The sequence below is a fragment of the Microtus oregoni genome, unplaced genomic scaffold (assembly GCF_018167655.1).
Source record: "Microtus oregoni isolate MIOR12 unplaced genomic scaffold, Mior012 000012F_ref0000307, whole genome shotgun sequence".
NCBI classification, from domain to species: domain Eukaryota; kingdom Metazoa; phylum Chordata; class Mammalia; order Rodentia; family Cricetidae; genus Microtus; species Microtus oregoni.
In genome coordinates, this window is record NW_024543071.1 from 41,561,058 (window position 1) to 41,588,425 (window position 27,368).

General features: G+C 43.1%; 1 protein-coding gene across 2 annotated transcripts in view; it reads left to right on the plus strand.

Moving 5' to 3' along the window:
• The window catches only part of Pcsk5 (proprotein convertase subtilisin/kexin type 5), a 429,292-nt gene that overhangs the window by 275,162 nt on the left and 126,762 nt on the right, over nucleotides 1-27,368 (plus strand). The window contains exons 15-21 of one of the 2 annotated variants that reach the window (XM_041661613.1): nucleotides 1,920-2,022; nucleotides 5,982-6,175; nucleotides 9,321-9,405; nucleotides 13,146-13,243; nucleotides 13,667-13,796; nucleotides 14,464-14,579; nucleotides 17,606-18,977. In XM_041661613.1, coding sequence (XP_041517547.1) covers nucleotides 1,920-2,022; nucleotides 5,982-6,175; nucleotides 9,321-9,405; nucleotides 13,146-13,243; nucleotides 13,667-13,796; nucleotides 14,464-14,579; nucleotides 17,606-17,721 — 842 coding nt within the window. In that variant the 3' untranslated portion in view covers nucleotides 17,722-18,977. Of the gene's footprint in view, nucleotides 1-1,919; nucleotides 2,023-5,981; nucleotides 6,176-9,320; nucleotides 9,406-13,145; nucleotides 13,244-13,666; nucleotides 13,797-14,463; nucleotides 14,580-17,605; nucleotides 18,978-27,368 lie in introns of those variants that run through there. The other variant, XM_041661614.1, reaches the window with a different exon arrangement.

Here is a 27,368-nt window from a genome sequence, read left to right on the forward strand (position 1 = left end):
GAATTACACATCCTTTCCCCTTTGCTGATTACATTTCTACAAGCAATGATGTTGGCACTTGTAAGAGAACAAAGTCAAGTTTCTGTCACCCTTCTCCTGAAATTCTCAATGTTGTACTGTATCTGGAGCAATTTAAGACTGCAAAAGGAAGAGCATAGCACTTGAGCCTGCCATACGCAGACCCTTGGCACACATCACAAATACATATTTGTGGGAGTTTTGAACTTATAAAAATAGCATCTAGCAAAAATTTAGGGCTAACTATGTCTATCTTTCTCTTTGTGTCTCTGTCTCTCTCTCTTTCTCGTCTCTCTCTCTCTCTCTTTCTCTCTCTCTCTCTCTCTCTCTGCATGTGCGTGTGCGTGTGCGTGTGCGTGTGCGTGTGTGTGTGTGTGTGTGTGTAAAACCGTCACTAGAGGCCAGTCTTACTAGAGGCCCGGGTGACTGCTTCACTCACTCTCAAAGACTGTGCTATCTACAGCTGCCTTACCTCACACCACACAGCCACCCCTCCCCTGGTGCACAGAGCTAGATGACTGAACTGTCCCAAGTTGTACTAGCTGTGAAATTTAATTTGGAAATCAATTTAAGACTCTTGGGGAAAGAGAAATAAACAGTGTTGTCACATGACTCTTGGAATTTGTCAGTAATTCCTTCAAGCCCTCGGCGTTTGAAAATCACTTATTCCATTCAGACCACGAGGACATTTCAAATACATGATTCGCTTCCTTTAAACAGATCTGTAACCAGACCTCTGCATGTTTCTTGAACCCAGCTTTCCAAGTCATGTGATGCTGGACAAGCCATTACAACTCAGACAGTCAGGTTCTCATCATCGACTAGCACCTCTCTTTCAAGTTCTTCTTCCTAAGTTCTAGCATTTTATACTTGTTCACTGAGTAATCACAGAGCCTAGTTCTCTAAGGGCTAAAAGACACCTTGGGAGGTTTAGCAGTAAATCCCTTTCATTAAAGCAGGAAGAAATCAAGCACTAGTGATTCCCTTCACCTACATTTTGCATATTTCAGGAAATTATGTATTGGTCTTCAAAATTACAAGAATCTCTGGTAGGAAGGGGTTTGAAAATGATGAAGCCAAATATCATAAAAGTTGGAGACCAAGAAGAAAGACGTAAACACTTACCTCAATTACCCATGCCACTAGAATGCTTGGTGTCAATCACAGCACAGCCCACCCCTCCGGCATGGTTTTTGCTTGCTATGAATTGTTCCTCATATAATAACAATGAAGAAGTCTAACACGAGAACTTGGGAACCTTCATCCCAGGTGTGGACTTCTTTAGTCTCCTTTGCAATTTTGAATTTATATGTTATCTCTTTTGTTGAGCTGCCCTTTGACCTTTGGTGGGACACAAACTTAAATCTTTCTGTGCTTTACGATCCAACACTAGGGTCTGATAAGTTTGTGTCATATGCCACAATGATATTTCATGATGGCTGTAGTATTTCAGAGATACTCAATGGCTTTAGTGACCTTATACCAGATACAATATCTACTCTTGGCATTAAGTAATAGTTTTTTGTCAACTATCTAACTTCTCATTTTTCAATAAATAGCATATGTTTTTCACAATGCATAGTAACTATGCTGCAGTGGAACAGTTCATTTGAATTCCAATTTCTTACTGTCTCTCCCAGAGCCCCAAGGCTACCATATGTGTTATAAATACCAAACCATGCCTATAATTTTTATTCTTGTCTCTTCAGCAATTGAGGTTTAGCTTCAATCAACAGCTCAGTTTTGAGATTATAGCTACATTGACCAATTTTCCTCCATCTTAAAGAAATTGTCACTACGTGGTGGCAAGGGGCTAAAATACCTTATTCTATTCCAACTTCAAGACTAAACTGATTTACTAGCATCATTTCCTTTTCTAACTTCTAATCACTTTTTGAAAGGTCCCTGTGATGCTGAATGCAGTGAGGTTGGCTGTGACGGGCCAGGACCAGACCACTGCAATGACTGTTTACACTACTACTACAAGCTGAAAAATAACACCAGGTAAGAGACAAGCCATGTTCTCACATGAACCCTAAAGCATGCCTTTTATTTCCCAGACATTCTTGTGGGGCCAACCACATAGAGTACGTATGGACATGCTGTATTTCCTGGTTCCTCTTCCAGGCTCTAAACACAGAAAGGATGTCCCTGCTGAGGCCCATGACAGTCCTGTCATTCTCGTGGGTGAAAACCATACTGATTCACACAGTAAAAAATCGGGGTATTTATTAGTCATTTTTCTTGTCACTGTGACAGATCACCAGACAGAAGCAGTTTAAGGGGGTAAAGGATTTTGCTCACAGTGTGAGGAGATGCAGTCCATCCTGGCATAGAAAGCATGGGAGCTGGGTCAAAAGGAGCCAGTCACATCGTGCCCATTATGGAAAAAAAAAAAACCAATTCTGGTGCTCAGGTGCCTTTTTGCTTTTTTCCCCCTCTTTTTAATTAATCCAGGAATCTTGTCTATATTCAGAGTGTATCTTGTCTCGTAGGTTAAACCTCTCTGTAAATACAGACACATCCAGAGCTAATTCGAAGTCTCTCCAGGTTGACAGTGCAGGTTAATCATCACAGGTCTACACCTGGTCAACTCAACACTACAGCATATCACTGTCACTAATAACATTCCACCTCCGATCCTCAAGACTCATAAACCTCTTATAATTTAAAGTATATTACATTCTTATATCTGTAAGAATCCCTCAATCTTAACAAACTTACAGTATTCAAAAACCTAAAGTCTCTTTAGACTTTTTGCACACTTACTCTTAACTTCAATCCCTTATAAAACCAGGTTCCATATTTACAGTATATAATGGCATGGAATACATTTTCTATTTCAAAATTGAAGAATTCGTGTGTGACAAAGATCAGACCAAAGCAAGATCAAAACCCAGTGGAGCAAACAAGGAATTCTGCAGCCCTATGTCTGGTGTCTGTGTCCCTTGGCACAAACTGAGCTCCAACAGTCTTGGCTATACCAACCTCTCCACTTCTGCCACCTGTAACAGTTTCCTTTCTCATAAAAAGGTTCCACGCATTGCCTATAGCTTTCTTTCATGACCATCCCATGGTCCTGGCATCTCCAGCATCCTTGGGTCTCCCTTGCAGCTTAGGCCTTACCTTCCTAGCTTCACAGTACTTCTCGGAGCCTCCTAGCAGAGAATTTGATCTTGCTTTACTGACTGTCCTCGGTAGCTTTCTAGAACCTTGAAAGAAGCCTCGATGATGTTGTAACACTTGCTCAGAAAGGCCAACATTGTGAGTGATGCATCAAGTTCTGATGTGCGTGTGAAATGTAGTTTGACCCCCATTTCCCACAGTTGTAGTGGCCTGTGTGCCTTGGCAGTTAAACATAATGCAAACGCGTCCCTACGTCCGTTGTTCTCAGCAGGGCATCATGTCAGTAGCATTGGCAGTTCAGCCTCCTCTCACACGGATGTGCACCGCCCCTCTGCCCCTGAGTACAAGCAGCAGTGTGCAGGGTCTCTCGCTAATGGCCCTTTTCATATTGCTCCAGCAAGAAGTTGAAGGTTTCTCTTTAAGGACCGAGCCCTCTCAGGCAATTATACCTCTGTCCTTAGCGATGGTTGGAAACTCCCTTCCTCTGCTTCTCTCACCAGGCACATTATTCACATCTTTCAGCACTCGCTAGCGTCCATCTGACTAAGAGTAGCGAGCAGTAGCCACATCCCAGCATGCACGTGAGGCTGCCTTAACCAGTTCCTCCACCTAACAGTTAAAACTTTCTAATTGAGCCAATGTTCAATACCCAGGCAGAATGTTATATAAATGACCCTCCTGCAGGTTCCCATAGAGCCCTTATTTCCCTCTGAAACCTCAGAACCTGGCCTCCACTGCCTGCATTTCTTTCAGCATTCTGACTGGTAAATTGCTATGGGGGTGGCCCCATACGCTCTCCTTAGAGCATTTCAGGGCTTCGGTAACCTGAATTTCCAAATGCTTCCATATTCCCCTTACCATCCTACATACTATGAGGTCAGGTTTATCACAGCAGAAAATCCCACTCATAATACTGATTTTCTGTATTTGTTGCTTTCCTCTGGCTGGGACAAAATACCTGACAAAAGTAAACCAGAGAACTGTTTGTTTTGTTTTGTTTTTTGATTTTTCTAGATAGGGTTTCTCTGTAGCTTTGGAGCCTGTCCTGGAACTAGCTCTTGTAGATCAGGCTGGCCTCGAACTCACAGAGATCCACCTGCCTCTGCCTCCCAAGTGCTGGGATTAAAGGCATGTGCCACCACCACCCTGCTGAGAACTGTTTGTTTTGACTCACACTCTGAAGGGTTATAGTTCATCAAGGTACTGTAGGCACGATGGTGAGGGCATGAAGCAGTTAACCGCATTGAATCAGCAGTCAGACTCGGATCAGTGTAGGTACTCAGCATCCTTTCTTCCTTTTCCTTTTTTATTCAGTCTGGGACCCAAGGCCATGGCATGGTGCTACCTACATTTAGGGTGGGTCTACAATTCAGTCTCTGGAAACCATGCTCATTGATATATCTGCAGGTGTATCTCCTAGGTGATTCCAAATCGAGTCAGGTTAATACAGAATATATGCCATGTATATGTACCTGCAAATGCTTTCTTACTTTTGGAGGCATGGTGAGTGAGATCGGCTGTGTACTTTAGCAGGCTGGCCTTCTCCTTTAGTTCTTTCCTTTACCAATTAGGAAGTATAAATTACATATATTTATGAATGTTGTACATTGTAAGATAACTAAAGCTATTTAATATCTATATTGTCAACATGCTTATGATTTTTGTAATGAGAACATTCTAAATTGACCTTTTTAGCAATTTTCAAGTATGCAGCATGTTGCTATTAACCCTAGCCACCATGATGTAAAATATATCTGTTTAACTTAATCATCCTGTCTGAAGTTCTGTGTCCTTTTACTTTTTAGTCCCTTAGTATTTGGTACACTGGTTATGTTTGTCCTTCCTGGACATGCCTTGGCCAGACATATACTTTCTGTTTACATACCCTAACATACTACTTGTTTCTGTTCTTACTTTACTCTTCCACTTTAGATGTTGAAATAGAGCCTGTGCCTCTCAGCCCCTGGTTTCTGCCTAGCTATACAAATGTCTTCCTGTGGATCCAAGTTACAGACTAATGCCTTCCCACACAAAGCCCATCTGACCAACATCATGTCCTTTCCAGCCTAGCCCACCTTCTCATTCCCTTTCAGATAAAATTGTATTCTAGAAACAGTGCTCAGACACCTAAGCAAACAGAGAAAAGCTCGGATTTCTGTTTAAATCCATGCTAGAAGTTAAATGCCTCAAGGAGGAATGTTCTAAGCTATCTCGGTGCTTGTTCTGTCTGTTGAACTAACCTCAATGTCTGGTGTGTAATTTGTGCTCAATAAATATTTAAATAAATAAGTAAAGTCTTTCTTTCAGTTATAGACAGTTAAGAAAGTTGGTTTTGTTTTTTTTTAAAGAAGTTTTTGGTGAACAAAATTGTGTGTGTGTGTGTCCATTTAGATAAGAACATACCACATCTACATACATGTACACACAAGCCATATGACAGATTTCACACAGAAGTGGACAGAAGACCTTATTTTAGTGAACTTTTCCATAAAGGAATGGCCCATATTTGTTTTCCCTCCGATTCAACACAACAAGCTAGTCCTTGAGATTCAAACTGCAATTATCATTTCTTATAGAGGTAGACCGTAAGTAGACGCTAGCAGACAATGAAATACCTGCTTAGTGGATGTAGTGCAGTCTAACTGCGAAGCTCCTCTGACTTCCTGGCCGGGAGGAAGCTTTATCAGACACATTTGGTCCTTTTGGTCTGGTGTGGGCATCCCACTTGAAAATTAACCTGCAGGCAGCAGGCAGCAGGCAGCCGTCAGCTTTTCCACAAGAATGCTGAGGTCTGAGTACTGATGAGGACCCGTTTCTTTTGCCATCCCACAATGCAGAATCTGTGTCTCCAGCTGCCCTCCTGGCCACTACCATGCTGACAAGAAGAGGTGCCGGAAGTGTGCGCCCAACTGTGAGTCCTGCTTCGGCAGCCACGGTGATCAGTGCCTATCCTGTAAATATGGCTACTTTCTGAATGAAGACACCAGCAGTTGTGTTACTCAGTGCCCTGATGGGTCATACCAGGATACCAGTGAGTTGCTTTCCAGTATTTGGGTTTTGAAAAAGACAAGGTTTTTATTTGAGTAGCTCCATGCATGGGATCTGGACTTTGCTTAGCACCAAACAGAACCTAGCCAGTTCATCAAAGAGATACTTAAGAAGTATTGTGTAGAGGTGCCTGTAACTACCTGTAGCCAAGGACCCTCTCAATCCCTCCCACCACAATGACTTACTGCTACACTCATAGTGCTGGAGATACAATTGCAGCTGGAATTTATTAAAGCAGAAGGACGCAGAATCAACTCAGCAAAGGGAATTAGGGAAGTCTACAGGAATCTAGAACTATGCTTCTGAGAGTGCACACTCAACACATACTTAATCTCCCCCCCACACACACACACAGCCATTTGTGATAGCATGCGTAAAATACAAAATATTTCCAGTAGAGACTCCGTGTCCCCAGTCATCATTAGGAGTTGAACAGATAGACGCTACCTGTTCCACCCAGCCCACACCGTCAACCATGCTGCTTGTATAGTTTTCACAGTCTTAGCTTAGGGGACGCTCTCCCTAAATCCAAGTTCCCAGAAGCCATCTGGGGGCCAGCCTGATAGGAAGGATGGCAGTCAGACCTGCTCACGTCTTCCCATTAACCAAATGGGGCTTGCAAAAAGCTTCCAAAGCATGAGATGTAGCATGGACATGTCTCAGAGACATTCTACTCATTAATGAATAACGTGACATAGAGAAACAAGCGAGAGGAGAAGGGGCTGTGAGATGATCAAGGACTGTAGTCCCCTAGGAAAGGGAAAAAGAACCCCTTTTATGGAGCTGCTGAGGTGACTTGGTGGTTAAGATTGTGGGTCAGAGGGTCAGGTCCTCCAGAGGACCTGAGTGACGTTTACGACGGCTCACAACACCTGTAATTCCAATGTCAGGGCATTCAGCAACCACCTCTAACCCCTGAGGATACCTGCATTCACACGCATGTACTGACACACAGACAGACCCATAATTCTACAGACAGACAGTAAAGGAAGCAAGAAAGGGAGGCATGGAAAAGAAAAAGGGAGAGTCTTTGTATTAAGTTAGAAATGAAGCCAAGTTAAACATGGCAATACAAGCAGGTTTGGGGTGGAGGTATTTATTTCTCACACCCAGAACATCATTGTTTTCCTAAACAGCAATCATACATTAACCTGTAACTTCTCAGAAGTTGGCCCTTATTAGCTGTAATTAATAAATAGGCAAGACCCTGTGGTCAGACTTTGCTTCAGTATGGCCCTCCCAGGGTTGTAGGTATCTCTGGCTTTGTCTCTGAGCTCTAGATAATTTGTCGCCCACCACACGCAGTCTATGATGGCACTGGAGTGTCATGCTGCTTCACGACCTGAGACAGCTCTCTCTGTAAATATTGGACAAAAGTCTTGCCTCTTCAGAACTGGACTCCTCAGGCTGCAAGATGGGTCCGCCTGCAAAAAGTGCATGCCATAAAAGCCTGAGTTCAGAGTGGAAGAGATTGATTAGACCGCCAAAGATTGTCCTCTGACCTCCCTTGCACACACACACACACACACACACACACACATGTTCACACGCATATACATGGTAATCATAAAGAAATAATTCTTTACAGAAGTGAAATTCTTTTTTCAAGAGTGGCCATTTTTCTATGTAGATCAGGCCCTCATTCCACCCTTGGGAGAAATAGGGATTCTCCTGAGGTTCTTATTTGCCTCCAAATTTGGAACGGGACTTCCCCCTTGTTAGGGGGAAGGAAAATTTAGAGGATAAGAAGAGTTGTAGGAGATCCACAGAAACACGCGGTATTTCTTAGGGAGCCTTGCACGTGTTAAGTGTGTTCCATCACCGAACACCCAGCAGGCTGTTCCTTTAAACCTAAAGAACCTGGGAGTACTCTTGAGAAGCTGTTTGGTTACTTTAGCCACCATATGGCATCGGTTCAAGTGGTCCCTGTGTCTCTCCTATTGCCTTGGTTACAGTTTCTCCCTCTAGTAAGCCCATTTACATACAATACAGTGATCAGGTATGACCGTGGCTACTCATAATTACTAAGAACACATTCACAATGATTTATAGTTGATCTTTTCCCCTTGAATAACCCCATTAACTTGCCAACATAAGCTGAGAGGTAGGATTCACTATAATCTTCTTCACTCAAGAGCTCGGAGTCCAGAAACACTGAACTTGCCCAATGGAAGAGCTTTTGCAGAATGCAAATCCCGGGCCTGTGACTTCAAGTCCAAGGCCAGAACATATGTTCTTAATGTCACAGTAGGGGCTGCTAGAACATTGCCTAGGGCTTTGCATTTCTAACTGAAAGATACAGAATACTCAATAGGTCCATATGGGAATCCATCTCCATGGAACCTCGATGAATATCAGCACTTAAAGAGCAGAGAGAGGAGAAGACTGTGAACAACACTGGGTGGGAGGGTGGACAGACAGATGGACAGATAGACAGATGCTTAACAGAGCATGTTCTCAATTTTCAGCAAAAATTTAGCAAAGCTCAAAGTAAAAATATGCCAAGTCACTATTTTTCATAATAAAACCATCATGTTTGTTGGGTTTTTGCAGTGTGGACCTGGGTTTGTTATTGAATATGAAAACTTATGGTGTATGCATTCAAACTAATACACTTCGACAGAACATAGGTGTTATTGGAGCAAAATCTTTTTTACATCCATTCCATGGCACTGTTTGAGGTGACACATGAAATCTTCAGTGTCCATTTCCTTTTCTGCCACGCTCACCAGATGGTCCTAAAAGCCTTGAGCAAGAAGGTCCTACACCCCATGTCCACAGTATTGCCTTCATCACTTAGCAAAACTGCCCTCACTTCATGAAGGAGATTTCCTGTTGTCGAGTCAGGAAAGTCTTCCTGCTTTCAAAAGCGAGCTGGAAGAAGTAAGAAACCGTAACGTTTTCAGCTGAGAGTTCCCACAGTCGTCCGCATCACGTCACACAAGTGCCTGGTGCTTCCTGGGGTAGCCCTTCATGCCATCAGCTGCCTAAACTTCTCAATGCAGCCTCCAGATGAGCCCTTAGGCAGGAGAGGGCGCATGAGTCTACTGAGTCTACACAGGAACATCTCCATTCCCTATGGAATGCAGTTGACTGACATACGCCTGTGCTTCCTTGCTTTTCGACAGAGAAGAACCTTTGTGAGAAATGCAGTGAGAACTGTAAGACGTGCACCGGATTCCACAACTGCACGGAGTGCAAGGGAGGGTTAAGGTAAGAGGGTGAAATCCAGCGAGAGACAGCACCGTCAGGGACCTGTGCCGAGTGAGAGTCAGCGTGGAAACCATTCTCTTCCGTCTGCCCTAGGCTTGACCCTGACTGAAGCGCTTCCCTGTTATTTGGATTATTTCAACAATTAGATGGGAAGAAATGGAATGCTATCTTGGCTAAGGAAGGATTATATACCAAGTAAATTCTCTGTAAGGAAGAAGATTTGGTGGCTAGAGAGATGGCTCAGCAGTAAAGAGCGCTTGCTGTTCTTACAGCTGACCTGAGGATGGAGCCCCAGCCCCTACACGGTAGCTCACAACCATCTGTAGCTCCAGTTCCAGCAGATCCAATGCCCTCTTTTGATCTCCACAGGCACAAGGCAGCCACATGGTTCACATACATGCATGGAGTTGAAACAAACACACAAAATAAATAAATCTACAAAAAAAAATTAAAAATTGTAAAAGAAAGATGGCTCGGATAATAGTAAAATGACCACTTGAGAAGCATCCCTTATCCATTTTGACTTGCATTGTGCTAGTCAAGAATGACTGGGCAGATAGTGCCAGTAAATACTCTTTAATCTGCCTGATTCAATTCTCAGTGGTGGAAAGTTATTCTCTTATCTTTATTCTTTCTCTCCACACACCCAGCCATTCGCTTATCTTAAGTACCTCAGGTTCATTTCCATTAGACTATCTGCGGTGTGCACACAGATTTAACACCAGGAGGTGTTTTCCTCCAGTTGATGATTTGCTCTTGGCCAAAGCGGATATTCGGTAGACCGTAAGAGAACAATCTGCAGCACAAACGATCATGAAGCCTCTGTCCTGAGGACAAGATCAGCCGCTTTTATGCAGAGTCCTGTGCAGGGCTCTGGCTTTGTGTGGAGGTGGCACTTGACAGTGGATTCCTTTCGGTCGTGGCAGAGTATTTCACTCCATCCATCTGTGATCCAAAGTGAAGGAGCATAGTGTAGGCAGTTACCAGGCTGGTACCCCGGACACTCATCAGTGTGGGGACATAACTTAGACCTATTCATTGCCTGTGTCGTTCTTCTTTGTTTCCATAAATGCTCTTAGTAACTTAGAGCCTTGCTTCTCAGTACTTGATAATCTTGATAAATACAAGTCCACTCAACTTCCTGATTCTTCTTTTTAATTTCTATTCTATGCATGTGTATTTTCCTGTATGTGTGTTTGTGCACCATGTATGTGTCTGGTGTCTATGGAAGTCAGAAAAGGGCACCAGATCCCCTGAGCCTAACAGTGGTGAGCTGCCAGCTGGATGCTGGGAATCAAACCTGGGTCCTCTGGAAGAACAGCCAGTGCTTGTACCAACTGAGCCATCTCTCCTATCCCCCACTTAATTCTTCATAAAGGAACAGGGAAATGGTGCGGTAGAAATTTTCTTCGGCCATTTATTAATTGTGATTTCGGGCAAGTCACTTAACCGCTGCTGCCTTCCATTGTTCTCATTATAAAATGGTGAAAGTAGCCTCTACTTTGCAAAGTCTGATGGCGTTTATGAACTGCTTACATCTGGTACGTAATTAGTTCTTTATTTTTTTTCTCAGAGAACAGTTTATGGAGTAAGTTAAAGCAGAACGCACAGAAGAAATGTGAGGGCCATGTATGGAGTTGTAAATGTGCCAGTAGCTGTATTAAACGGGGTGAAAAGCTATAAGGGAAATGATTTCAATAAAATACTTCACTTAGCCCAGTATATCCAAATATTACCATTACAACATGTGGCCAATGTAAAAGAAAACTATTTGTGAGCTACTCTACATCCTTTATTGTCTTATTAAGTCTCTGAAGTCTGGTATATAAGTTCTTAACATATGTTTAAGACTTAATAATGTTTATGGGAAATATCTGTATAAGATGCTTTTAAATCTAATTGAGAGAGCAAATTTTAAAAGCCACCATATTCCAAATGTGCTGAGAAGTTTGCAATAACTGAATCTAGTATAGCTTTTTTTCAAACATAGATATAAATTAATAAAAACTGAATGGAAATTTAAAATTTATTTCCCAACCTCAAGGGCTCAGTAGCTGAGTGGCTGGCCTGGACCTGAACTAGCCAGTTTATTCCAGAAGGAATGGAGGCAGCCCTGAACTGGGCTGGTGGGCCTCAGATGACTGTATTTTGGGAGCAGCTGACCACTCAGGGTTCAGTGACTGCTCTCTGTGGCCCGCCCCTTCCATCATCAGTTCCTACACAGTGCAGCCTCTGTCTCCGCCTGAACGGAAGCCAACATCAGAACGCTGTTCTTTCTTAGAGAGCCAAGGCATCTTTTCCAAAACTGTGGTACTTTATTTCGAGTGGTCCTTATTTCATTCCACAAAAGGATCCATTTTATGCAACTGTGCTATTCTGTAGAGCTGGAGGAAGAGAGTGAGAACTTGGTTGGCCACAGGCCAGCAAGCCCTGAGAATGACGCGCACTTTTGGTGAAGCTGCCCGTTGTCACATCAAGGCTCCTTCCTAGGTGCTTCTGGGCTGGCCATGTGATCTCAGAAAACCTGAGAAGTAGCTAAGAACAAGTACAAGGAAATGCCTTTGCCTAAAATCCAAAAAGAAAATAATTAAAGTGCTAACAGGAGTATTTATGATTCTTTTCTTCAGCTGCTTTATTTTTGGACTTCCCTAGTTTCTTGAATGAGTAGAGGGTGAAGTAAATTTTAGTTTTCAAAATTAATATAACCCATATACAAAGCAGCCAAGTAGGATATAAATTGGAGCAATACAGAATATTAAAAAGTAGAAACCATTTGACTGACCGTGTTTCATAACTACACATTGTCCAATAGAATTAATTTGATAACAGAAATTACACCCATTCTCTTTCAATTTCCATTCCATGATTTTTTATATGAAATAATATACATTCTCTTTATATTTTTAAGTTTAAGATTCAAGCTGTAAGCTTGGTGCCGTGACATGCACCTGTCGTCCCAGAGGCCAGAAGGTCATTGTCAGTTACATAGCTAATAAATTCAAGGCCAGGATAGGCTGCATGAGAACCTGTCTCAAAAATTAATTAATTAGTTAGATAATTAATTAAAATTTAGGCTATGAGCAATGTCATAGCTGACAGAAATTTAAAAGAAGAAAATGCTTACATTTTTATTTTATATTGTAGAAACTTAGATATGTCTCATAGTCATAGCTAGAGAAGTAGCAATTTCATTAATGTTGTGGAGAGACCTCCAGGAAAAACTAAACACTAATACAACCAAAGAAAGTCAAGATGTCTGCACAGTTGTGTTTTGCTGATTGTTCATCAGAGTGACTAAGTGAATGAGCCAACAGAAGATGGCAAAGCTGTAATAAGATGTTGCAGCCAGTCAGCGTTTTTGTTGTTCTTTATGGGTTTGAGTGTTCTGCCTGTACCACATGCACACCTACCCACAGAGGCAAGAAGAAGGTATCAGAAGGTTGTGAGCAGTCTTATGGGCGCTGGGAACCCAAACCGGTTGCTCTGCAAGAGCCGGTGCTCTAAACCACTGAGCCATCTTTCCAACCCTTTGCCCATACTTTTTCAGACTCTGTTAGATCCTGAGTAAGATTGAAATATGCCAGGTTAAGTGCCAAGAAAGGTCTAGAGCCATTTTCTTTGCCTGGCAGCTCTTGGGTCTCCGAGCAGAGATTGTGTCTATTACATATGGAGTCTTGTGTCTCCCTGTCACTTTGTCATAGGTCAACAGTCTGTTTATGGGTTGTCTCTGTTTCTCGCAGTCTTCAGGGATCCCGCTGTTCTGTCACCTGTGAGGATGGACAGTTCTTCAACGGCCACGATTGCCAGCCCTGTCACCGTTTCTGTGCTGCCTGTGCAGGTACCGTCTCCAACTCCTCCCTTATTTTATTTTCCCCCTTGTGGCTTTGGTTTTATTTGGCCCTAGCCATCTTTCATGTAACACTCAATATGTTCCAAGTGAGTGTAGAATGCCACATGTCTCCTGATAATTGTGCACCAGTTCTCACAAAAAGCCAGTTGTCAGCACCTTGTCCTCACGGGGAAACGTAAATATCACAGTGGCATCTTCTGCTTGGAAGAACGGGTGTTCTTGGCAAATAGACTCAGTTAAAAACACAAGAGCCCCACTGAGGAGAGTAAGAAAGGGGACTATAACATCATGGCTTAAGATGGTGGTAGATGGGCGTGGTTTTCACAGACTTCTATGGAATTCCGTACTTCAGCCTCATCTGAGGCTTTTTGATTTTTCTTCCCTGTTTCTTGCATGTGTCTTGCACTGAAGGGGCTGGAGCAGATGGGTGCATTAACTGCACTGAGGGTTACGTCATGGAAGAGGGGAGATGTGTACAGAGCTGCAGTGTGAGTTACTATTTGGACCATAATTCAGATAGCGGATACAAATCTTGCAAGAGGTAAGTCTGTCTGCTGTGACCCTAGCCTCGATATCCTTGCAGGACTGCCTTCCCACGAAATGAGAAAACCAAGACTTTGTAATGATAAAGTACAGTTCGGTCAGTTGCCTTCAGACACTGGCCTGCAGAGTTGGTTCTGTTGCCTGGTGTTTTTAATTCCTCGGGACCACCGTTAACATTGTGTGTGTGGGTGGGGGTAGGTGCCTGGAGGCCAGAGGTCAGCGTTCAGTGTCTACCTCCACTGACCTTTTATTTTTTGAGATAAGATCACTCACCAGTTTGACCAGATGGTCAAGCACAAGCCCCCAGGACCTATGTCCCTTCCCAGTGCTAGGATTCTAGAGGCACAACCCCACACCTGCGTTTTGACATGGCTACTAAGGATCTGAACCTTACCAAATTAGACATATCCACAACCCCAGTTCCCCCTCACACATACCCTAGAGCTTTTAAAATAACACTTCTATGTCTGAGACATGCTTTGTCCCCTTGGGCACCAGTGTCTACCAGTCATGTTTCCTCTAACGTGATCAAACCTATAAGGAAAGGGCTTTTTGTTATCTTCAAAGGAAGAATTAGTTTTAAATCATTGAGAGCTTGATGGTAAATGTACCTTTCCCCATGCAGATGAATAAGAGATTTAATAAGTTGTGTGTTTTGCCCATAGATGCGACAACAGCTGTTTGACATGCAGTGGCCCGGGCTTCAAGAACTGTTCCAGCTGCCCCAGTGGATATCTTTTAGACTTGGGAATGTGTCAGATGGGAGCCATCTGCAAGGATGGTGAGTACAACTAGCTATGGGATTCGATCTGTGAACTCTCCACTTAACAGGCTAACGTATTTCTGTTTTAATAGAGAACCTAATACGCATGTTTTTAACAGGCTTTGCTCAGTATCTTATTGCCATTCACTCGCCTTGAATATACACGCTTACTGGGTCCTGTTGCTTTGTATTATTTTGTTATTGTTTAAAGATAGATTCTTACTGTATGGCTGAGGCTGACCTCCAACTCGTGATCCTCTTGCGTCAGTCCCTAGGACTGTAAGCATGTGCCACCACACCCTGCTTTGTTTCTCTTTATTTTTCTTTTTTTAATTTTGGGAAGAAATAAATCACCTGCCATCCCAAGATAGTTCCAGTTAGCTGTTTTAATTAATAAGCAATTTTTCAAGGCAGCTTTCCCTTCCTAGAAAAACTGAGCATGTGTTAGAGATTGCCTTTGTACTCCAACCTACACGTGTGCATAGCCTTCCCCACTCTCAAAACCCCACAGCACAGAGTTAGATCTGCCACAGCTCATGGGCCTCCAATGCCACATCACTGTCATCCAAGTCCATGACTTTCGTTAGCATGCGTTTGGGCACCAAACATTCATTGTATTTGAGCAAGCGTACATGGCACATGCCTGCCATTATCACATCACACAAGATAGTTTAACTACCCCAGAAATCCCTGTGTTCTTCCCCTCATCACCCTGCCCTCCCTGAAATTCCTGGAAATCTCTGACTTTTTTTTTTTTACTGTTTCCACAGAATCTTTCTTTGCAAAACATCCTATTTTTATGATGTATATAGCCTTTTCTGGTTGGTTGGATTTTTAATTGTTTCTTTCCAGTTTTTTGTGACATGGAACTTTTCCAGATTTTTTTTTGATGCCTCGTCCATAGAGCCTTACACCCTCTCTTGAGCAGTAAACATTTTGCATCAATATCTCCTAAGTCCTGTGTTTTATAAATTGTTGGACATTGTATTTAATCCTGAAAATATTCCCTAACATTTTCCACCCTCTGGTTATTTGGATTTTTCATTACTTTGATATTCGAATCCTAATCAAATGATATCAGAGCATTTCATGAAGTACATAAAGCTAGGAACTAATCCAGTCTTCCAGCAGAAAACCCAAGATGTGACGCCAGAAAGTGGCAGACGAAGCCTAGAACTTAAGGCTTCCAAGAGTTGGGCCAGTCTGCTTTTCTTGCCATTAACGGTTTTTGTCCAAAACTCTGGGACCCACACCATCCCCAAAGATTCTGATTGGACTGTGTGGGATGGAATATGACATGGATATTTTCAGAAACTTTTACATGTTTTTAATTTGCAACCTGGTCTAAAGAGCCGTTTCCCCTACCATCTTGGCACCTGTCAATTCAGCATATTTCAATTATTCCAATACCAACATTACTGAACTTTGATTTTCCGTATAATAATTCATGCCTAAACATTGTACCTAAACTTTTTACATATCTCAGTAGGGAAATCAATCATATTTGATCTATCGTTCAACATGTCTTTGGAGACTACATTTAGAATAGTCTTGGTCACAAGACTACAGCCCTAGGGAAAGGCAGCCAGCACTGGGCCTGGCAGGACATTAGGAGTCTGTATGTTATATTCAGATCGCCACTCCAGACCTGGAACTTCTTTCCCTGCCACACAAAGTGGGGGAGAGGATACTCCTGACCCTGTGTGGTTATCCCGCAGCTCACTATTAGGAACCTCAAAAGGACTTGGCAGAATGGGAGCACACAAGGACACTGATACAAGTACATTTGTGCTTTTGTTTCCTCGAAGCATCTGGGTAGCTGCCATCTTCATCGTGTGTCTGATGGAGAGGTAGTGTAGCAGGATAGGCTCAGCCCACCCCACTCTGCTTCTAGGTCCTGCCAGGGCTAATTCTCAATTTACCACTCTAGGGGAAGAAACCTGCAGTGGGGGCACCGGGGCCGTCTAAGCATCGGCTTTCATTTGCCGGCTCGTGCCTTCCTGCCTGACTATAAAAAAACATGGTTCCTTTATACTGGAATACAACCAGTCCTTTCTTTTTCAAGTCAGTACACAGGTTCCTGAGGAAGTCTTAAGTGATTGACAGGCGCAGGACCTTGAAGTTTTCTCCTCTAGCACTTGATACAAGTCACCTAAAGTTAATGATGTACTCACCCTTGCTAAGCCATGCTGACCACAGGCTAAGTTATATCAAACGGCAGCTTGGTTAGAGGAAAGCGTCATTGAGAGTCGTAGTTCACAGAGAGGCCACTTCCAGGCCTGATGAGGAACGAGGGTCTTCAAGCCTTCAGTTACGTGGCAAATGCTCTTACAGACTGCTGCCTGCTCCTTTTCAACTGTCATGTTTCCATGATTCTAAGACAATCCTTTTGCAGTTTAGCGTGACAGAACAGATATATCTGATGGGGTTTAAATGTCACTGCCTGGACCGGAGACTTAGCCACAGACATGTGCATCAGTTGAATGAAGCTTGAGGCCTCCTGGTTTTCATGTGTCATTTAACAACCATTCAAACGAGCAATACCAAAGAACTACATGCAGAGCGTTATATCACACGCTGTTAATAAAATTAAAGTTCCGGTTGCTACCAGAGCACGGTATCATAGTGTGAGTCTTATTACCTCTGTGATCCTGAAATAAGGGTGAACCTTAAACCTTGTGTCTTAGAGTCAATGAAATATGGTACAAATGGCCATGTATTTTCTGCTCTAGATACTTCTGAAAAGAAAAGTTCTTGCCTGTGATATTATTGATTTCTAATGTATTCTTTTTTACAATCTCTTTTTCCTTTCACAAATGGATACCAATCACATTTACTGCTGGACTGCAAAATTTCTCCTTGAAAACCCTGCTGTTGACTGAAATCACTCTGGGTGGACCAAATTCCCTCCCTGTTGACTGCTCCTGAATGAACCTCTTCCAACCCCCCCAAATCTACCTCTTTGGCCAATCAAAAAACCTCCCTCCGTGTGTCCTGCTGCTCTCGACTCCACTCCCCCTCTCTCTTGCTGACTTCCGGAAAAGCCACGGAAGAGTCCTGGGCGGAAGGAGGCTTCTGTATGCTTGTGAAAAAGAACAATCTGTGTCAGCGGAAAGTTCTACAACAGTTGTGCTGCAAAACATGTACATTCCAAGGCTGAACAGCCGCCTAGTCCTCGTTCCTGTAGACCTAGAGATTATTCCATATTATTAAAGAGAAAAAAAGCCAAAAAATGCAAAGCACCTCTCTCCTTCTTGCTATCTTTTTTTTCCCTCTCTCTCTCTCTCAAGTTTGTGCAGGGAGATGGTGAACTGTTTTGTCAAAACTTAAATAGAAAAAAAATAAATAAATAAACCTACAACAAGCCTACCTTTTAAAACTGGATGTTTAGTGTTAAACAGCCAGAATCACAGAGACAGTATTGTATAACCAAAGTATCTGATGCCAAAATTTGAAGTTAAAGTAATGATTTGATTTCCTACCCTGGTTTGAAGGTCCATTTTATTCCTTTTTATTCGCTCTCTTGTTTCTCCTTTCAAATGACTGAAAATACGTTTTTCCCAAAAACGTCACAAGTTCACACATAGAACGAACAGAAAGCTTTTGCATGGGTCACTTTTCCGTACTGAGCCTGCGGCTTGGGGAAAATGACAGGAAACTGTACCGTAGGGTACTGAGAAGATCCCACAGAGTGTGTCCAGTGTCTTCGTCTTTGCGTTCCACGGTTCCACTGTGATCCTTCCCACACGTGACTGGCTTTGTATGTTGTGTGCTGGTTTTCTGCACTTTTCCCTCCTGATAAGTCTGCTCCATTGGCTTTGTCAGGTAGACTTTCTGCCACCGACTTTCCAAACACTGTCCGCCGGGTTATTTTTCACACAGCTGGTAAAATGGATTGCTCTGTAGAGTCGAACGGATGGTAGAGGCATGTGATGCCCAGAAGGGCTGAGGCTGACCCGGGTCCCCTGGAGCCCAGAGTGTCATTCTGCGGGTCCTGTATAACCTCTTGGTGCTATCTCGTCTTTGCCCCCACAGCATTTTCTTTAACTGTCATCAGAAATTCCATCTGTCACAGTGGGAAGCATTTGAGACAGCATGCAAGGGATTTCTTCTCGTGGTCAAAAGCTTCTTAGAGGTCCTGTACATTTTAAGAAATGGAGTTTATTTAAATACTATTTAAGCTCATGCATACACTGGTGGAGCTGTGTCTTTCAATGGTGCTGATTCCAAGCTGTCTCATCCTGCCGTTGTCAGAGAACGAAACTGGAGATTGAATGTGGGTGGCATGGTTGTACCCTCTTGGTTCTGTCTCTTCTCCCTCTCCAGTCCTCCTGTAGCTAAGGCCATGTTCTTCTGTACCTGTCCGCTGAATGTCACCGAGCTGGGGTTGCTCTATCTGTTTGTCTGATTCACAATGCATTCACTGTTTTTTGTTTTTTGTTTTTTTTTTTTTTTTGTGACTCAAACATTTCAGGGCATCTAGAATACTGAACGATAGAGAAACAGCTTGAATCTGTGGTTGAAAATGATGAAACCTAACATACCTTTTTACACTTCCTCCGAGAGTAACTGATTTCAAGCTCCTTTTTTTCTCCTACCAAATCTCCATGGTGACCTCATTTACCTGTAGCCTTACCAGGCACCTTCAGGCTCTAAGTTCTGGAAAGCTACACTTCTGAGATGCCGGGACTTCAGTGCTAAGAGGAGAGACGTGATCTGGGGAAGGAGCTGGGATGTAGATGCTAAAGTTCCTGCTCACACAAACAGGTAGTAAACCACATACCCTGAAGATCTCCCTAGACAGCCGAGTTCACGTCTAGCTGCAGATAGATAAGGAATAATCGGCCTGTTGAGCCCTTCAGTAGCATTGTCATGCTACTGAGTCACATGATTCGTTGGTAACTAAGGAACTGTCAGGCTATGCTGGGCAACTCTTCTTCTTTAGAACACTGTAGGCTCTTCTGACTCAAAGAGCAAAGCGAATCCTGGTCACGGTGTATGATTCTTTTCACATTTGAATGCACATTCTTTAAATGAACAGATGTAAACACAAGCCAGGCAGAGGCAAAACCTAAATTTGCCTGTGAAGAAATCAGTTGATTAGGCAGGTCTATACTGTTAACGGAATCTGGTTGATTAGGCAGGTCTATACTGTTAAAGGCACAAGGTCCTGATGATACAAGAGATCAAACTGGAGTCTTTGTCCTTAGACACGTTAGCCACTGATAAGACAACAAATTCCCTGGGGTCCACCTCCGTGTGTTCCATCCCACTGACAGTTCAGGGGGCACATCACAGAAACACCGGTTTAGCTACTAGTTCATTCCTGCCTCATTTATCTACATGACATTATCAATTAGAACATAATGCTTTCAAAGTTTACGTTAATGTTATATATTATGTATAAATATATATATATATATATATATATATTCATGAGTATATGTAATGGATAGCACAAAGTATGGAGACGTGACAAATGCTCTTACCCTCTGGAGACAAAAGTCCTATTTCCTGTTTTCTTTTGTCTTTTGATCTTTAATTCACTACTTAATAGGGACCTGTTGTTAAATCCAAATCCACTTTACTGAGAAATACTGTACATGTGTAAAATGTTCAGTTGTTTTTTTTTGTAAAATATAGAACAGTTGTAATTGATACTGGCCAAAATCAATGTTATCCCATATTTTATTTTTTCTATTAAATTAACCTAAGTTCCTGTTTATTTGATCTCTTCATACCCATGTGTAAACATCTCTGAAAAGCTTAGTTGATGAGAAAGGTCTCTGCTTCCATACTGAAGTAGATGTGGAGCAGCAGTGGGTGTGAATGACGTGTCTCAGTACACATAGACAAAGAAGAGAAGAGAGGTAGACATGAACAAAAGGGAGGAGGAAACGACACACAGAGCAGGTCACATTTGGACAGCAATGCATGTTAAATCTCATTTTCAGGAAGAACATAACTAAAAATACCTATTAAACTTGGCACAGTTTCTGTCCAGTTGTAGCTACCAAGTTCCCAGGATGGAAGGTAGCTGAGTCAATTTTGCATTCTGCAGTGTGTGTGTGTGTGTGTGTGTGTGTGTGTGTGGTGTAGGGGTGGAAGCAAAGATGAAGCGAGTATAAAGACTGTGGAAAAGAAAGGTTCAGTTTGCTGACATTTTTGTATAAATTTGGCAGTGGATAGCCCAGAACACCTAAGGGATGAGTTTGTCCAACAGAAATCTCTGAGGCACAGCACTCGGTGGGAATGAAAAATGAGTTAGAATGATCAGTGGATGTATATTATTGTGGGCCCTGCTTGAGATGCAATCACTACCCTTGTGGTTCATTACTTGCCATTTGAGCATAAAAAATTAACAAAAAAAGCAAGGTGAGTTCCAACCAGATTTAAGATTCAGAGAATACATATGGGTATAAGAAAGAGCTTCTACAATCACAAAGTCAAAATAAGAAGATAAAGGGAATGAATTTTAATGACTACGTAACATGCAGTATACAATATAAGAATATAATACACATCTCCTGCATCTGAGAAAAACAGAGATGAAGTATATGTATTACCCCGTTTGCTCAAAAGGAAACCAAAACATATAGATAGACCCTAAGTTGATATGGCAAATTAATAATAACACTAATAAAGTTTAACAACCACAGAAAGCAATGAGTTCCAAATCCTGTAGGTAGGTCATTTAGTTAAGTTTATGCTGAACTGGCCACGGTCGTATTACTAGAGCAGATAGGAGTAAAATTAGTCTTTTACTGTTACTGTCTAAAGGTCTTGGTCAGGTTCAGAGGTCTTGACCGAGTTTGTTTTTCTCTGCCAGTTAAAGAATTAAAAGGCAGGAGAGAGAAATGTCAGGCAGAACAGGTAGCAACTTGAGAAACCTCAAACACAGCAAACAGGAGATCAGAGAGAATCAGCAATTTGAAGAAGGCTTTTATTAGGGGCAAAGAAACACATGTAGCAGACAAAAAGAAAAAGACCATCTACAAAACAGAGGGCAGATCTGAGAAGCCAGAACCCTTGAAGCTTCTTGAGGGCTGGAGTTAATAAAGTCCTTGAAGGTCTTCCCTAATTTAGCTTGGCCAGTTTGAAGAAATGGGGCACGGCTGATTGACCAACAACTGTTGTATAAATTTGTTTTGATCCAGCCTTGAACTTGCTGAGTCAGTCCATCAGCAGAGGCCCTACGTGCAGGAGAAAAAGAAAGAAGAAGAAGCAGCCCACAAGGCCTTTATTTAAATTGCCAGACTTTTGTATCAGGTCCAGAGGATAATGGAAAAAGTTAGCCATCTTGGAAGTTCACTATCCTTATTACCTAGACATGGTCCCTCGCCCTACTGCCTATCAGAAAGTCTGTCTAAATCCTAGGCCCTCTTTACAAGTAAATTTGCCACATATGAGACATTCAGGTCAGGAAGATGTGTTTATCTAATTAGTTTAAGATGTGTTTTAATCTAACTAGTGCATTCAACTTACAGTGGCTGAGTCAAGAAATGGCTACCCCTTTCCCTTTGTTGCCAGCACTCCATCTCTGCCCAGTCCCACCCCAACTACAGCTGCAAAGTTCTCAAGACCCACTGTGGAAGCCCTTGCTCCACGGTGCTGCTCCCAAGCTTATTGGGAAGTCACAAGACATGAACTTGGTAGCGAAGGGAGCCCATTGGCTTTCTGACTACTATATTGAAGGTTCTCTCTCGAGTGATCAACACTGTAAGCACATTTCCGTATGGAAATCCAGAGGCCCTACTCACCACACCGTCCCCAATAGAAAGCCTCCCATAATGCTGACACAGAACGGTCCATTCTTCACAGTGTTTGAGTCATCATCCAGCCTCACCCGGGATACCAGCAGATGGCAGGGTGACAATAAAGATTGGAGGCAACCTTAAACTGCTCTGGTTGGATGCTATGTTCTTCCGTTCCCTAATACAAAATGGCAGGTGAAAACAAAGACCAGCCGCAGCTTGACCTCATCTACCCTAGCCTGGGCTCTGGGCTCCGGGCTCCAAAGGCAGAATATGTACATGGCACAGAAAATATAAGACTGCTTTCTTCTCTGGTTAACATCCATTTCCAGATGCTTTGGTTGCCAGCCCATAAAATCCAAAGTTCTCCTCCGAGCACTCCAGAGCCTTTGACATATTCCGCTGGGCATAGCCAAGACGAACTGAATTTCACTGTGGCTTGTTGGAGCTCCTTGGCACCTAGCAGGAGACTCTAATCCACATAGCCATGTCGTCTCGTCATCACTAGAGGTGACGATCCAGCCGGATTCGGCTCTTTGGCAAGACGGAGGCAGTTATGCAGCAGTCCCAGAGCGGGAGTAGTGGCACGGGATCCTGTCCTCTTCGTCCAGGCGACTGCAGACAATCACTTGGCTGTTCTCCCCCTTTGCTCAGTGAGTGTAACTTCTGAGACAGACTTTCACACCAGAGTTTAAGCTGGCCTGAAACTCAGCATTCCTTAGCTTCCCATGTGCTGGGTGAGTAGGCATGAGCCTCCATGTCTGGTCTTGGTAGATTATTGGTGAGGAATTTGCTTAACAAAATCTCTTCCAGTTGGCCATTGTTTAGATACAATGGTTGTTTTGATTAAAGAAAGGTATTTCTAGAAAATTCCAGACAAACTTTCTGAGGTTCATATTATAAGATCTTGAACTCTTGTCAGTATTTTTATATTCTTTAAGGACGTAATGTTTTAAGACCAGCATGGTTTTATTTAATTGGACCCACACAAAAGTCAGCATAGAGATGAACTTTCTTACATGAGAGTGACCGCTAATAGAAGGTGTGGCCCAGACTCAAGCCACCGCTTCACCCTTGTGCCCCACATGGCGTCCTTTCTTAAGAGTGCCAGAGCACATTCAGCTCCAGTTACACGCTTTGCAAGGGAAGCAGGAGCCTTTTCCCAAGAAAGAACAGAAAGGACACTGACCCATTGAACTTTTTGTTGTTGTTGTTGTTGTTGTTGTTTTGGTTTTTTGTTTTTGTTTTTGTTTTCTTATAAGCCCAAATAAATCCAAATTGTAGATAGAGTCTCTGACACACCAGGATCTGAGGTTCTTACCTTCTCCAGACTGACCTTCTAACTGAGCAATACGTACGAAACACTCAACTGTAATGCGACACTATTTAAAGTAGTATGAAGCACGCTGAGAGTCCAGAGGCACAAGCTCGCATTACCAATGAAATGTTGATGTCCCTTGTCCTTGGACGCGCTTGCCAAGGGCATCCCAAAATAGTGCGAAGTGTTACAGATAGAGTTGGCGCTAATGCGCACAAATAAAGCTGCAAAGGTCAAAATCAAATGATATCGTAATTAAATGTCTGTGAATTGCAACGTGTCAAACTAGTCAATTGCAACCCCACTCTTAAAGAATCATGTCCAATTAAGTTTAATGTAGGATGAAGGTGAATCTTAAGGTCTGGTACAGTGTGGAACACCCAGAGGTTGGAGCAGGTAGGCTCCACAGGGATCTTATATATTGCCTTGAAGAGGAGGGAGAAATTCTCCCTTTACCCTCCAGGCCTTGTCTCTGGGATGACACTGAGCTGAGAGCTGAGGAGGAAACAGGGAAAACAGCATGTAAATTCTGTCTTTGCTTTCCACACTCCCTCCAAGGAACGTTTAGTCTCATTGCTTTAAGTACCCTCTCTACTGATCTGTTCTCTGTTCCAATAACAAAACACCTGAGGCTGCACACTTTACAAAAGCACCAGGTTTTCACCCAACATGACATTGGTCTATGAGTCACACATACACACACCCATCTTCATTGCTTTGCTACAGCGCAACATGGCAGAAGGCATGGTTTGAGTTGCTAAAGCATAGAAAAAACCACATGGGGAGACAGGGAGTCATTGAGAAGTAGGGGCAGGGCAGGCTTGCATGTTTTTCCAACAGTGCAGTCATGAGAACTAGCTAGAATACATAACAACTATCTTAATTTATGACAAGGACCATGTCTCGGTGGCTTCCCAATAACTTCCACCCTTAAATATCTCCCGCCACTCAACAGCACACATGAGGAACCTTCCTCTAACATCCTGTTTCCTAATTGCACCAAATTTCGCAGATTCAATTAACTCTTAGGTATTTCCCTTCAGATATCTGGCAGACAACTCAACTAACACCTCCAAAACCGACTTTAGACACCTCAACCTCACGCCGTCACTCCCCTCTCCAGCTCTCCTTTCTTAGTAAAGGGCCATTACAAACCCACTCAGTTGCTCAGAACTTCTCTTTTCTACCCCAAATCCAACTTAACAGCAAAGCCACTGACTGTGCTTCCAAAATCCCTCTCTTGATGGCCCACTTCTGCCCACTCCATGAGCCTTTGAGTGGCTTCTCTGCCTTCCTTCTGTACCCCTGTCTTCTCTTTTGTCCCTGTCCCATCCACACACCAGACTGCCAGGTTTTTGTCTCACTTATTCAGAATAAAACCTGAACTTGGCTGAGATCTTCTGCCCTCACCTCACGATGCCCTCTCCTTTGGCATCATATTCTGGCCACACCAACTTCCTTTGTGTCCTTCAAACAAAACCAGTGTGTTTATGCCTCAAGATGCCAGATCTTAGATTTAAAAAAAAAAAATATCCAAAAGCAGCTCCTTCCGTACCTACTTTTCTCTTTCCACAATTACACTCACATGACAGTCTTGATTCATTTTCCTATTCGCTGTCAGTCCATTCGGTGAGAACTGGTGCCACTCTGCCCATCTTGTCCACAACTCTATTTTATCTGTCTAGCATACTTTGTTTAATAACAATTTGTAGAATAACTGAATAAGAAGACATCAGAGCAGTGTGGCATTTGATTTGAGTCTCAAAGGAAAGCAAGGTTTTGGTAAGTCAGAGAACTTAGAAGGCTACTCATGAGAGTCTATGCAAAGCTTACAGGGACACTGGAAGGACTGTGCAGGGGATGACAGACAGAGTGTGCAGGGTAAGGAATAGGGAGAGTAAGCAGGCAGCTGGAGTGAGGATACATCTTCACCATCTCCCCTTCTCCAGAGCCATCAGCCCTCCGGAGAGAGGCTAATTGACTTGCCGAAGGACCCCATCAAGTCACCTCTTGGCTTCTCGCCAGTGTATTTGGGAAGCAATCATTCAGAGAGAGCGCTGAAGAGGGCTTACCTGCTCCAGTCCTCAGAAGGCTAATGGCTGCTTTGAGCCAGCAAATGAAGGGCGAGGGGACTCAACAGAACTCAATGGCCAGATGATCTCACACTAGAGAGGTAGCCTGCAGCTCCTTGGTGGCATTGAATCACAGGCTGCAGGGAGCATGACAGAAATCCTGCGAGCCTGGCTAACAAGTCTAGGGTGATAAATTCTAGGTGTTTTCAGGCTGGCTTTTGTTGCCTCCTGAATCATAGCGGTTACAAAACAATAAAAGCTTAACTATCAAAGAAAGGGTAAGGCCTATGTACATACAGGAATGAATGTATTTGCAGTTGACTTAGCATCATGAGAGTCAACAAAATGACCTTGACCATCTTCTGTCTTGATCCCACCTCGGAGCCATAGAAAGACATTTCTGCCTCCCGACTCTGATTGCTCCAGTCCTGCTCCGCCTACATCAAATGGAGTCACAATGGGAAACCTGTTAGGAAACCTGTGTGTCACCTTGCCCTTCTTCAAGCTCCACACTCGTCCCCACAGACTTTCAGGAACTCAACACCAAACAAGGGGCCCCACACTGTGTGGACCCCCCTTCCTTAGTCGAGAATCTTTTCTTTAGCTTGAAGAGCTTGCTTGGTCTGCCCTGCCCCATTTCACCAACCTGGTCTATCACTACCCTCTCCTTCCCCCGGATCCTTCTATTCCACCCTGAACCTTAGACCTTGCCCACAAGGTATCTCTCCTGCTTGAATAAACCCCAGTTGGTCTGCCATGCTGACTGACACCTGTTATCTGGACCTCAGTCTTTTCTTCATTCCCTCACCCTTACAGGCAAGGTTAAGTCTCCTTATTCTCTTATTTTTCCCTTCTTGTGTTTCACTGTGACATTTTCATGTGTGTATAATGTTCCTCCATCAGATCCCCCCACCCATTCTCCTGTCTTGCTCTCCAACTTGGTCTCCTACATCTTTCCTAATTGTCCCCTGCTCCCATGTGAGCTATCATAAAAGTCCCTCCTTCATGTCAATTGTATTTGAGGTCTCTTGTTCTCTACAGTCGATGGAGCGATTCTCTCTACAGAGAATCCTCTGGGTGAAAACTTGGTACACAGAGGACAACGCAGTCTCGTGGACCAGAGGCTTGATAGATCTAGGGTGATAAATTCTAGGTGTTTTCAGGCTGGCTTTTGTTGCTTCCATCAATAGGTAAACAAAAAATTCTATGAAGGGTTCAGTGGATAATTGAGCAAATGACAATAAAGGAGTAACCATGACCTGGATACTGGGATAATTAAATCCTGATTGTGTGTGGCTTCAAGATTCCCCTACTTCCCTCACTTCTTCAGTTTCCTCTCCTTTAGTGCCATCCCTGCCAACTCGAGCTCCATGACATTATAAAGGAGGGAAGATACTTCATGGAGTTTCTGTCACTTTCCAGAAAGGGCATCTAACACTATCAGCACAAAGAAGAAACTAAGGCTTTAGAATAAACCTCACTATGGTGGGAACCATCACAGCAGAGGAGTGGGGACTGTTTAGTGCGTTAGTTCCTTTTCTTGTCGCCGTGACAAAATTCCTTAGGAAAGCTATTCAACCAAGGAAGGGTTTATTTTATCTCTCAAGGAGGCGTGGTTACCATGGCACCAGGAAGATGAAGTGTCATCTCACATGAGGGCTCC